At 48.9% G+C, this 13,943-nt stretch overlaps 1 protein-coding gene across 1 annotated transcript in view; it reads left to right on the top strand.

The window, feature by feature from the left end:
• Positions 1 to 13,943, top strand: part of LOC146864198 (granzyme A-like) — a 175,566-nt gene that overhangs the window by 38,552 nt on the left and 123,071 nt on the right. The window contains exon 3 of the mRNA XM_085631289.1: positions 56 to 200. Within this exon, the coding sequence (XP_085487415.1) occupies positions 56 to 200 (145 nt within the window). The remainder of the gene's footprint in view (positions 1 to 55; positions 201 to 13,943) is intronic.

Genomic DNA, 13,943 nt, shown 5'->3' on the forward strand with positions numbered 1-13,943 from the left:
TTGTGAGCACTAGCACCCATCAGAGCAATAATAATACATATTCCTTTAATTTCAGAAGAAAAAAAACAAGCAAAGTTATTCTTGGAGTACACTTTCGGTGTAAAGAAGAAGCAGAGAAGCAGACATTCACAATCAAACAATCTATTAAACACCCATGTTTCAACCGCCACACCCGTGACAATGACATCATGCTTCTTCAGGTACAGTTAATGTCCCTTTCTTTAATACATGTTTAACCATGTTCCTCAGTTTCCTCTAGACCTGATCCATAACAGGCAAGGTAAAAAAGGCTTTCATCCTGGAGCACAGCAAACCAATTCCGTGCAGAGGAAGATAGCTAACCATAGTGTTTGACATGGACGATAGCATGAGATATCCAAAGGAGTCTCCATTGGGTGTTCAGCTTAACCATAAATCATCCAATGTAACACCCGCATTCACAGTCATTGAATGGTGATTCTTAAAATTTGTAGACATTACAACAATCTGCTCATCAAGATCTGTCTTGTTATAAACCATAAACTGTTACCTTGCATGTGCCACTAAGTTACATGCATCTTGGCAGGGACAAGGGTTTCTCCTGACCCCAATCCCTACTCCACGGGTGGAGGAGTTTAGCACACCTTGAGAAATCCAAAGGGTTATCCTTAGAATTGTAGTATCTGCCAGTATATTTGTTTATATCCCATTCATAGCCGTGCATTCCCCGACCCAGGCAGTTTTTGGCCGTGGGGAACATCAAATCCCCAGGGTTAGGCCGATTGCAACAAGGGCGAGGAGGGCACAGTCCCTCTCCCAGTCCGTTTTCAGCCCCAGGGACCACTATCTCCCAAGGTGCCAGGCAGATATTAAAAATGAGGAGGGGTGGCCATGTGGCCCCCCTCCAGAGCTGTTTTTGGCCCTGGGGACCACCACCTCCCCAGGACCAGGTCAATTTTCGAAATGGGGAGGGGGACCATGAGGCCCCTCTCCCTAGTTGCTTTCGGCCCCGGGGACCACCACCTTCCCAGGGCAGGATGATTGCCACAACCCCAGCCCACTCCCTCCCCAAGGCTAGGCCTTGCATTTGAAAGGGAGGGCGGACCCCTTCCCAGAGCCATTAATGGCCCTTAGGACCCCATCCCCCAGGGCCAGACTCAGCAGAGCCTCGGGGTGCTTTAAAAATGCTCCTGACAGGTGGCAATAGGTGGGAGCAGACTTTTCGTCTATTCCCTTGCCTGCAGGCAAGCAGGCAAGCAGGCAGGGAAACAGATACAAAAATTACTCCCACAGTCAGAGAGCAGCTGCTCCATGTTTTCACATGAATGCGCTGCCCCAGGGGCAGCTTGAGTTCACGGCTGCTCTGGGGGCAGCGCATACATTCTAATAGGGTGCATTGTCATTGTTTGCCCCCGGCGCACCTTTTAAAAGGTGCCCTGGGCGAAAAAATTACAATGCGTAATATTGCCCCTGGGAGCCTTGCCCATTTGACTCCGCCCTGTCCACCTTAGTAGAATGCAGCGGTCTTCCCGCCTTTTGCCATGATGTTGGACAGCTTACAAAAAGGCCCAGCAGCTTGTTTTGTGTTCATGCCGACTGTAGTGCCTGTGATGAGTAGATTCTTCCTTGTCCTCTCGTTGTGAGAGCAGAGGCCATTGTTCTCACCTTAATTTACTAAGAGTATTCAATTGTGCGAAATCAACTAGAAGCATTGCTTGTTGACCACGCCCCATCCACCTTAGAAGTATGCAGTGGTCTTCCCACCTTTTGCCACGATGATGGACAGCTTACCAAAAGGCCTTGCAGCGAGTTTCCCGCCAATTGCCTGCGTGAAGTGGGTTCTTTCTTGTCCTCTCGTGGTGGGAGCAGAGTTTATGAGCCCCTTGCGCCACTTTTGCGTCACTTTTAACATGGGAAAAGTGACGCAAAAGTGGCGCAAGGGGCTCATAAATCTGCCCCTATGAGTATACAATTGTGCGAATTCACCTAGAAGCCTTGCCCATTTGGCCTCGCCCGGTCCACCCAAGTGGCATGCAGTGGTCTTCCCATCTTTTGCCAGGATGATGGACAGCTTACCAAAAGCCTGAAGCACGTTTACCCCCCCATTGTTGTGCCTGTGGTGAGTGGGTTCTTTGTTGTCCTCTTGTAGTGAGAGCAGAGTCCATGGTTCTCGCTTTAAATTACTACGAGTATTCAAATGTGCAAGATCACCTAGAAGCCCTGCCTGTTTGGCCCCACACTGTCCTCCTTAGTAGTATGTAGTGGTATTCTCTCCTTTTGCTAGGATGATGGACAGCTTAATAAAAGGCCCAGAAGCACGTTTCCCAACAAACAAAGTGCCTGTGATGAGTGGGTCCTTTCTTGTCTTCTTGTGGTGAGAGCAGAATACAGGGTTCTCCCTTTGAATTACTACAAGTATGGAAATGTGTGAAATCACCTGGAAGCCTTGCCCATTTGGCCCCGCCCTATCTACCTTAGGAGTATGCAGCAGTCTTCCTGCCTTTATACACGATGATAAACAGCTTAACAAAAGGCCTCGTGGCACGTTTCCCACCGATTGCCTGTAATGAGTGGGTTATTTCTTGTCTTCTCGTGGTAAGAACAGAGTCCATAATTCTCCCTTTAGCTTAATACAAGTATGCAAACATGCAACATCACTTGCAAGCCTTGCCGTTTGCCACCGGTCATCCACTTTGGTAGTATGCAGTGGTCTTCTCGCCTTTTGCCAGGATGATGGACAGTTTACTAAATGGCCCCAAAGCGCATTTCCTGATGATTGTAGTGCCTGTGATAAGTGAGTTATTTCTTGCCATCCCGTAGTGAGAGTAGAATCCATTGCTCTCACTTTAAATTACTGTGAGTATGCAAAGGTGCATAATCGTCGGGAAAGCCTTGCCCATTTGGCATTGTGCCCTCAAACTTAGTAGTATGGGATGGTCTTCCCACCTTTTGCCAGGATGATGGAAAACTTACCAAAAAGCCTGCAGTGCATTTCCCACCGATTGTAGTGGCTGTGACAAGTGGGTTCTTTCTTGTCTTCTCATAGTGAGAGCAGAGTCCATGGTTCTTTCTTTAAGTTACTATGAGTGTAGAAATATGCAAAACCACCTGGAAGCCTTGCCCATTTGGCCATTCCCCCTCCACCTTAGTAGTAGTCAGTGGTCTTTCCACCTTTTGCCACAATGATGGACAGCTTACCAAAAGGCCCCTCAGTGCATTTCCTGCCCATTGCAGTGCCTGCCACAAGTGGGTTCTTCATTGTCCTTTCATGGTGAAGGCAGAACCCATGGTTCTCCCTTTAAATTACTACGAGTATGCAAATGTGCAAAATCACCTGGAAGCCTTGCCCTTTTGGCACTGCCCTGTCCACCTAGTAGTATGGAGTGGTCTTTCCTCCTGTTTCCAGGATGATGGACAGCTTGCCAAAAGGCCTTGCTGTGCTTTTCCCACCGATTGTAGTGCTTACGGCAAGTTGGTTCTTTCTTGTCCTCTCATGGTGAAAGCAGAGTCCATTGTCTCCTTTTAAATTATTACGAATATGCGCATGTGCAAAATCACCTTAAAGCCTTGCACATTTGGCCCCTCCCCTTCCATCTTAGTAGTATGCTGTGATCTTCTCACCTTTCCCCACGTTGATGAACAGCTTACCAAAAGCCCACCGCGCATTTCCTGACGATTGTAGTGCTTGCGGCAAGTGGGTTCTTTCTTGTCCTCTTGTGGTGATAACAGAGTTCATGGTCCTGCCGTTAAATTACAACGAGGATGCAAATATGTAAAACCACCTGGAAGCCTTGCCCATTTGGCCTTGCCCCATCCACCTTAGTAGTATGCAGTGGTCTTCGCGACTTTTGCCAGGATGATGGACAGCCTACCAAAAACCCCTGCAGCGCATTTCCCACTGATAGGAGTGCCTGTGACGAGTGGTTTCTTTCTTGTCTTCTCCTGGTAAGAGCAGAGTCCATGGTTCTTCCTTAAATTACTATGAGTATGCAAATGTACAAAATTGTGTGAAAGCTTTGTCCATTTGGCCCTGCCTTGTCCACTTTAGTAGTATGCAGTGGTCTTCCCGGCTTTTGACATGAAGCTTGACAGCTTACCAAAAGCCCTGCAGCACGTTTCCTACTGATTTGGTTGACACATACTTAATGCCGAGAAATATGAGGACATCGCCATCAAACAAGGAAGCACTTACTTCATATATGAAATGAAATGAAATGAAGAAATGAAATGAAATGTAGAGTATGTTTATATAGCGCAACTGTCACTCCGACTGAAGCCTCCTGGCGCTGTAGATAACCAAGCAAACTGATACAAAGCAACCTAAATTAGAGCAAGAGAGCAGGCATCAGATAAACCAAATATCCAGGTCTTAAGGGCACGTTTAAATGGCTCTTGCTGTTGTATTGCCCTCAGTTCCCTAGGTAACTGGTTCCATGCCTTAGCTCCAAGTATTGAGGCTGATTTTCCTCCCCTAGTTGACAGTTTGAACCTGCCCTCTGTCAAGAGGTTAGCTGAGCTCGATCGTAACGTTCTGGCAGTGGTATATGGTTTGAACCTGGCAGAGAGATAAGCGGGGCCAACTCCTCGAACAGCTCTAAAGGTTGTCAGGAGGAGTTTGAAAAGAATTCTTTTGGGAATTGATAGCCAATGTAGGGTCTTCAATGCAGCTGAGGCCGAAGATTTACGAGGAAGGCCCAGGGCTAGTCTAGCTGCTGCATGTTGGACAACCTGAAGCCGTCTTAAGGACGATTTATTGGTCCCAACAAGAAGGCTATTGCAGTAGTCCAACCGTGACAGAATCAGAGCAACTGCAACTGTTTTTCTCGCTGTTGCTGGAATGACCTTGAAGAACTTTTTCAGAGTTCAAATTTGGCTAAAACAAATCCCTGTTAATTTTGCTACATGCGGCTTGAATGAAAGTGAGGTGTCAAACGAAACTCCCAAATTTCTGGCAACCTCTACAATAGATGGAGGTGCTGCCACATCCTTTGGCCACCAATCCTTGGGTTGGAAAGTGTTGTTTTTGCCAATGGGAAGGATCTCTGTTTTGTCGGTGTTACAACAGAGGTGGTTGTTAGTCATCCATTTAATGATCTCTGAGAAACAGATTTTAAAGTTCTCCTCTGCTGATGTTGTATTATCCTCCAGAGACAAAATGAGCTGAGTATCGTCAGCGTAGGATGTGGTCTCAATTCCAAAGGAAGAGATCAAGGAGATCAGAGGGGCCATGTATATATTAAACAGCAGGGGACTGATGGAGGCCCCTTGAGGAACACCCGTAGAGACAGTGCGTTCCGATGACATGCAAGATCCCAAAGAGATGACTTGTTTCCTGTTAGACAGGAATGATGATATCCATGCCAGGGCCAAGTTTGTGATGCCGCATGTTCTTAATCTGGCCAACAGGATGTCATGGGAAATAGTATCAAACGCGGCAGACAAGTCTAACAAAATCAGGACTGCTTTTCTGCCACTGTCCAAGATGAATTTAAGGGTGTCCGTGATCTCTAATAATGCTGACTCCGTCGAGTGTCTGGGACGGAAACCCGATTGTCGGGGATTGAGAATAGACGCAGATTCAATAAAGCTGGCCAGTTGTTGACACACTATTTTCTCAGTGATCTTACCCAAGATGGGGAGGAGCGAGATGGGCCTGTAGTTAGATAATATTGAGGAGTCTACGTTCTGTTTCTTTTTTAAAGGTTTGACAATCGCGGATTTCCACTCTGAGGGCACTTTACCCAAGGCCAGAGAGGAGTTCACTATTCCATTGATTACAGGATTAACCACATCAATAATGTGATGTAGAAACGTCGGGGGGCAGACGTCCTGTGGTGAACCAGATTTGCAGGCTAATATAGCCTCTCTGGTTTGAGCTAGGGTGGCCGCTTGAAATAACGGCAGAGCTGGAAGGTTGGAACTGGGGTCTGATTCCTTTACATCGTTAAAATCTTCCGCTTTCCAAGTCCTAAAGTTTCTTTGAATGTTTTTGATTTTGTCCTCAAAAAAACATGCAATTTCATTACAAAGTGCTACAGATGACGGTATGGTGGTGTGCAGGACCTTGGGATCAGTAAAAGATTTAACAATTTTAAAAATGTCTTTAGAGTTGTTCTTGGCTATAGCAATTTTATTGCAAAAGTATTCCCTTTTTGCGGAATTAATGGCCGCCTTGTATTTCTTCCTAAATACTTTGAAGGTCAGCAGACTGGATACTTCGTATCCCCTCCTCCATTTACGTTCCAACTGCTTGCTCTGTAAGTGGAGCTCCGCTAGATCCTTTGAGAACCAAGGGTCATTGTGGATCTTCCTTTTAGATGTTCTAATGGCTCTTCTGTGGGGTTCCAGTTTATTCCCGATGGATGTGATCCAGTTCTTCAGTCTAACTGAATCTTCTTCAGGTTCCCCAATAAGTTCTGGAGCAGTATTTAAAGCCGTGGCTGTCAAGAGGGGATTAGAGACCAGCAGATGCCACTTCCGCTTATTAGAATGGCTGTGGTCACTGTCGTTAGTAATTGCACTAACTTTTTGGGGAATAGGAAAGTCGAAGGGAATAAAACTATGGTCAGTCCAGGCCTGTGGCACAGGTTTGCCAGTCTGTAGGGACTCTAGGTTGGAAGAAACAATGTCCAAAGTATGTCCTCCACAATGGGAAGGACCTTGAACCAACTGTTTGAGCCCTAGCATAGAGATAGTTTCTAGAAAGGAAGACACTCCCGGACTGTCCTCGCATTCTAAATGAAGATTGATATCCCCAATAAGAGTAAAGTTAGCGTATCTGAGTACTGCCTCGCTAAGGGCTTCTCCTAGGGAATTTAAAAAAGCATTGCTATTGCCTGGTGGCCGATAAAACAGTACTCCAGCAAAGGAAAACGAGTTATCCATAGTACAGCAGAATCCCATGTTTTCTGCTCCTGTGAGGCCTTGAAGGGAAAAGGTCTTCACCTGCAAAGATTCCCTATGTATAATGGCTACACCTCCTCCCCTGCCCTCCTCTCTGTCCAAACTACACATGGTAAACTCTGGTGGCAGAGCGGTTACTATGTCTGGATTGCAGTCCTCCCTCAACCAGGTTTCGGTGACGAAGAGGAGATCTAATTTGTTCTCCACAATCAACTCCTTAATATCCAGGGCATGCTTTCTTAGAGAGCGGGCATTTATTAGGCCTCCTAGGGTGGGCACTGGAAGGGAGTGGGTGGTGTGTGAGTCAAACATTATGTCCTGGCTAATTACATTGATTTGGGTCCGACATAAACGACAGCTTAACGGACCTGAAATGCCATCAACCTCTAGCGAATGACCGCATTGATTATCTATCTTTAATGCCTCCAATTGCCGAGCTGTCATGGTCTGATGTGGAGGTAAGCCGGCAGCATGGCTGGCGCTGGGCGCGTCATGGTCGCGGACGGGCGCAGACGGGCTTGCCTTGTGCGCGCCTTCGGCGCGCCGCCGGCGCGCCCGCTGCGCGCGTCCGCTGCGCGTCAGCGCCATATCCTGTTAAAGTACTGTGTGTGAGGGAATGGGTCCGAGGACTAGACCATAACCCTCGCAAGATGGCGGATATCAAATGACCCACCGGAAGTGAGGAAAATGAATGTGGCGTGGGCGTCCCTCCACACAATCAGCACCAGCTGTGGTGGACCAGGGAGCAAACGCAGAAATCCAGACAGAATACACCAGTTTACAAGGTAAGATAACGTTTTTAAAATAGTCACAAATCGTAAAATAACGTTTTTTTAAAAAGGTAACAATGCGTTCACCACAGCATGCAGTGCAGTGCAGTGAGGCACATAAGTATTAGGGATATTAGCTGTCGTCTCCAAATGAAAAAAAACAGCAGAATTAAGAGCAAGTCTTAAGCACCAAAACGAGCCTAGGTTGCAGCGTTTCACAGTCTACCTAGTTATCCAGTTATATAGTTAAGAGGAAGTGCCCTTGTTTGGTAGAAATTCACGACTTCGTAGTTGTTGGACTTGGCCCTTCTGGCAGGTTCACCCCTGAACTTTTTGCTTTTATTGGTGACCTGGTGGTAGTGATTTTTGGTTTCTGCGCACTCTCCGTGTGTCCCAGAGTAAAGTGCGTGCGCCCTCTGAGTGCATGTGGTGAGATAGGCCTGCCCTCCCATAGGAATGCATGGGGAATGTATGTGTCCCTGGTAGTTCCTGATGCGTGGGGTGTGCAGGCTCAAGTTTGGTATGTGCGGACTCGTGTGATCGAATGCTTCGCAATGATGTATAATGCGTGATTATGTCATGTGCGGAAGTGCCACTTCTAGGAGTTTGCATATTAGTGTAAATTGTGCAGTGACTGCCTGTCGCGTGATTGGCTGGCTGAGGTCATGTGACGGGCTAGGGAATCCCCAGAGTCAGGAGGAGTCACCCAGTGGTGAATAGGGAGATGAGCAGCTAGATGGGTGGGAGGAGTACACCTGGGTCCTGAATAGGGCTGGGTTTTACCCACACAATGCTGGCTCTGCCCCCTGTGGTGCGACTGATGACCCTGGCCTGCACTCTGAATAGGGAGAGGGGCTGAGCAAAACAAAGTGCTCAGGAACCAGTTGTAACTGGTTCGCCCCTTCCCTGCACCTTGAGACAAAGGAAAGCTATGTATAAAAATGGGGCTGTGTCCCCACAGAATCTGTTCTCTTCCAGGATCCTGACTGAGGGGGGCTGCTGCTGCTGCTGGACCAGAGGACCGCCACTTGGACTACCTCCCTGCCTGGAGACCCAGTGAGCTGGCTCTGGGTCCAGCCTTGCCCCCCACCCCTGCCTTGCTGTATGCAGGGGGGAACTTTGCTGGACTTTGCTTGTATCCTACTTTAAGCGCTGGGAGTGCTTTATTTTTCCCCTAAAGCGCCTGGAAGCGCTTTTCTTTCACTTATAGCGCTAGGAGCGCTTTATTTGTGGCCAGCAGCGCGGAGCTGCAATTATTAGCGAGGGAACCCCGACGTAGGGATTCCCTGCTATTTTGCCGCGTTGGCGGGTGCCCACCCCGCTTATTTGTTGTATCTCACGGCGGGTGTCCACCCCGCCGTATATTCCTTGCTACGAGGGAGCCTACCCCTCTTATTGCCGAAATCAGGAATCACCGCCGCGGCCGGGCTTACCGGAAGTCAGGCAGGCCGAGGGCGGGCCTCCGGGACAACCGGAACTTGAAATAGGAGGGCGGGAGCCTACCCCGCCTCCCACTGAAGCATCGCGGCTGCTCTGAGCCCCGGAGCAGGCAGGAGCCTACCCTGCGCCCCGGGGCACTCTGCCCGGAAGAGAAGCAGCGCCGTGACTGCCCCAGCCCCTCCGCGAGAGAAGTGCCGACGAGTGCTGCCGGCCCCGGAGCAGAGAGAACGGAGGCGACGCGGGAGTCCCCAGAGCAACAGCCCGGTGAGTGCGGAAGGGCTGGGGGGGGACTCCGTGTGCGTGCTAGCCGAGCTCGAGTGCGCTCCAATGACGAGGCCCGCATAGTTCGTTTCCCGAGCCCCGTGAGGCTCCAACGTTGGCCCCACTTCTGGTGAAGAGCCGTGAAGGCTCCAACGAAGGGGGCATTCTTAGTTTAGAGCCCAGAGGGAGGCTCCAACATACGGGGGCATTGTGATCTGGCTGAGTCCCTGAGCAGGACTCCAACGTTTTGGGCGACCTCCTCAGTGACCTACCAAGCTAGATCACTGAGATCAAAAGCAGGCTCCATTCTGGCGGACGTTCTGGTGAAAAGATTACACAGGGAACCTAGGGGTCTGAGCTTAACAGGAGTACACAATTCAGAAAAAGGGTTCAGCGAGCTCTCTATCCCAGCGAACTCACACTCACTTGCCTAGTGCCACACACCATTCATCCACACACAACCCTCCCCTCGGACTGGTAAGGCAGTTTCTACCACCCCTGATTCCTCAACCTGACCACAAGTGACACAGGTACCAACTCTGGGTGCAGGGTGGGGAACAAATGTACTGGACACTATTATGCTGCCACCACTGGATCCCACCCTTACTGGTGAATCCAGAAACACATTTCCACAGAAATGACAAAAACAAACTTAGCACAATAATCCCTATACCATGTGATTATCTAAATGCAGAGTTTTGTGGTGCAGCCAGTTGCTGCTGCGGTACAGCGCAAACGCAAGTCCAAATCCCACCGCTGCCACCAATGTTAGAAATGGGATTTCTGGTTGGCTAGGGCTTGCGCCAAAGTAAGGCAGAAACCACCACTCTAGTCAGGGCTGGGGAGTTACACGCCAAGGATAACCCCTGCTCACCCCCTTGGTAGCTTGGCACGAGCAGTCAGGCTTATCCCGGAGGCGATGTGTAAAGCGTTTGCGCGCGCACCCAAGGCCCACCACAAAGGAAACTCCACACAAGGAATTATATAAAAATAGCCTTAGTATTACCAAAACACATTAGATAAAAACACACACTTTACAATGTGCCAACAGGCACGGGCAGAGTTTACAAGGGATTATATGTACAGGGGACAGGGCCACATGGACCACTGTCAGGAATTAGCACTTTGTAGAAATTAGCACTTAGAACATAAGAATAATACTTTAGAACCTAGCACCTACAATCACTGTAGCACTAAATAACATATGTAGCACACGACCAGTAACTACTGGTAACAGGTAAGTACCACCTAAGCAACCCTAACCACCTTAGGAAAATATTACGCAGGGAACCAGGACCTCACTAGCACCACCTGTACTAGGAGAAAACAACCACCTAAGTATCACAATACCTGTAGGGGTAAACGCACATTACACATGATGCATCACATTCAGAGGTGTAGGGAAGGAAAACACATGATGCATAAAATACATTCAGCGGTGTAGAACAAGGCACATGACGCATAACCATACATTCAGAGGTGCAGGAAAGGAAAACACATGATGCATAAAATACATTCAGCGGTGTAAAACAAGGCACATGACGCATAAAAACACATTCAGAGGTGCAGGTTTAGGAACAATAGCGCAAAAACTCACATTAGCCACCACTTGTGGCAGTCCCTAGGCCAACTGGCCTTGTCGGGGCTAGGACGCCCAGTCCAGCAGAGTCAGGGCCAGACTGCGCAGGCTGCGCAGGCCAATGTGCGCAGCGGCACAACCTAAACGTGGCAGCTGCCCACTAAGTGCTGGGCAGCTGTAGGGACTGAGGCCTGGGCACCTCTGGGCCCTTAGAACAATTATGGCCTACGTTGGAGCCTCGCTGGGCTCTGAAACTAATCTGCCCCCATGGAGCCTCGTGGGTTCGAGAACAAGGAGGTCGCCCAAAACGTCGGAGTCCTGCTCAGGGACTCAGCCAGATCACAATGCCCCCGTATGTTGGAGCCTTCCTCTGGGCTCTAAACTAAGAATGCCCCCTTCGTTGGAGCCTTCACGGCTCTTCACCAGAAGTGGGGCCAACGTTGGAGCCTCACGGGGCTCGGGAAACGAACTATGCGGGCCTCGTCGTTGGAGCGCACTCGTGCTCGGCCAGCACGCACACGGAGTCCCCCCCCAGCCCTTCCGCACTCACCGGGCTGTTGCTCTGGGGACTCCCGCGTCGCCTCCGTTCTCTCTGCTCCGGGGCCGGCAGCACTCGTCGGCACTTCTCTCGCGGCGGGGCTGGGGCAGTCACGGCGCTGCTTCTCTTCCGGGCAGAGTGCCCCGGGGCGCAGGGTAGGCTCCTGCCTGCTCCGGGGCTCAGAGCAGCCGCGATGCTTCGGTGGGAGGCGGGGTAGGCTCCCGCCCTCCTATTTCAAGTTCCGGTTGTCCCGGAGGCCCGCCCTCGACCTTCCTGACTTCCGGTAAGCCCGGCCGCGGCGGTGATTCCTGATTTCGGCAATAAGAAGGGTAGGCTCCCTCGTAGCAAGGAATATACGGGGGGGTGGGCACCTGCCGTGGGATACAACAAATAAGCGGGGTGGGCACCCGCCAACGCGGCAAAATAGCAGGGAATCCCTACGTCGGGGTTCCCTCGCTAATAATTGCAGCTCCACGCTGCTGGCCACAAATAAAGCGCTCCTAGCGCTATAAGTGAAAGAAAAGCGCTTCCAGGCGCTTTAGGGGAAAAATAAAGCGCTCCCAGCGCTTAAAGTAGGATACAAGCAAAGTCCAGCAAAGTTCTCCCCTGCATACAGCAAGGCAGGGGTGGGGGGCAAGGCTGGACCCAGAGCCAGCTCACTGGGCCTCCAGGCAGGGAGGTAGTCCAAGTGGCGGTCCTCTGGTCCAGCAGCAGCCCCCCTCAGGCAGGATCCTGGAAGAGAACAGATTCTGTGGGCACACAGCCCCATTTTTATACATAGCTTTCCTTTGTCTCAAGGTGCAGGGAAGGGGCGAACCAGTTACAACTGGTTCCTGAGCACTTTGTTTTGCTCAGCCCCTCTCCCTATTCAGAGTGCAGGCCAGGGTCATCAGTCGCACCACAGGGGGCGGAGCCAGCATTGTGTGGGGAAACCCAGCCCTATTCAGGACCCAGGTGTACTCCTCCCACCCATCTAGCTGCTCATCTCCCTATTCACCACTGGGTGACTCCTCCTGACTCTGGGGATTCCCTAGCCCGTCACATGACCTCAGCCAGCCAATCACGCAACAGGCAGTCACTTCACATTTTACACTAATATGCCAACTTCTAGAAGTGGCACTTCCGCACATGACATAATCACGCATTATACATCATTGCGAAGCATTCGATCACACGAGTCCGCACATACCAAACTCGAGCCTGCACACCCCACGCATCAGGAACTACCAGGGACACATACATTCCCCATGCATTCCTATGGGAGGGCAGGCCTATCTCACCACATGCACTCAGAGGGCGCACGCACTTTACTCTGGGACACAGGGAAAGTGCGCAGAAACCAAAAATCACTACCACCAGGTCACCAATAAAAGCAAAAAGTTCAGGGGTGAACCTGCCAGAAGGGCCAAGTCCAACAGTAGTCTTGTTTTTTTCTCTATACCAGGATTCATGTTATCACAGATTTCTGGAAGAAGAAATCGGTGATAACATGAATCCTGGTCTAGAGGCGATGAAGGCAACCCCCCCATTGCACACAGCCAGAGGCTGTGCACAGCAACTGTTGGATTAAAGTAATATAATTAAATATTACTTTACATTAAAAAAAAACATAACAATTCTCTGGAAAAATCTAAAGTTACTGGGACTTTATAGATAGGAAATACCATTAACAAACATCAAAATTCCCTGAAAAAACCAAAGGTTACAGGGACTTTAAAGTTAGGAAATTGAATTTAAAACAACCTTAGAAATTTACTAAAAATGAATGTTATAGTTAGGTTTAGATTTTACATGCACAAAACCATAGCGATTCATCAGTTATAGTTATAGATGTCTCAAAAAACTATAGCTCATGCCCTAAGGTTACCATAACTCGCGCCCTGGCCATGCACTGATAATTACCCCACATATTAAATCACTAATGACATCTCCTATAAATTATTATTAATATCACTGCAACTTTTGCAGTAAAATTACTGGTGAGAAAACAATGAATGGCGAGGGTAATTGTTATAGTTAATTTAGGGCACAAGATATATATTTTTTGAGATAATTATAACTATAACTACAAAATGTCTGTGGTTTTCCGCTTGTAAAATCTGAATCTAGCTATAATGTCCCTGTAATCTTCGGCTGAATTTTTATATATTTTTTGTTTAGCTAATAACTTTGGCTCCACTTGACAAATCTTTACAAACTTTTCAAAACTAGTGTACTAGTCACTTCTACTGCTTTCTGGAAAGTTTTGGGGTGATTGGTCAAGTGGGGACAAGAAAAATGGGGGTCTCAAAGCTTGTTTTTCCCATAACATTTCCCATCGGTATTTTGGTCCAGCAAGAGTGCTTTTGTAATTTGGAATAAATCTGGACAGTAGTTTTCGAGTTATTAAAGAAAAAGTATTTCTGTATATCTAGAGACATGGATCCACACTCACACACCCATTTACACACACAAACACTCACATACCCATAAA

This window comes from Triturus cristatus, chromosome 2_1 (genome assembly GCF_964204655.1).
Source record: "Triturus cristatus chromosome 2_1, aTriCri1.1, whole genome shotgun sequence".
Classification (NCBI taxonomy): Eukaryota; Metazoa; Chordata; class Amphibia; order Caudata; family Salamandridae; genus Triturus; species Triturus cristatus.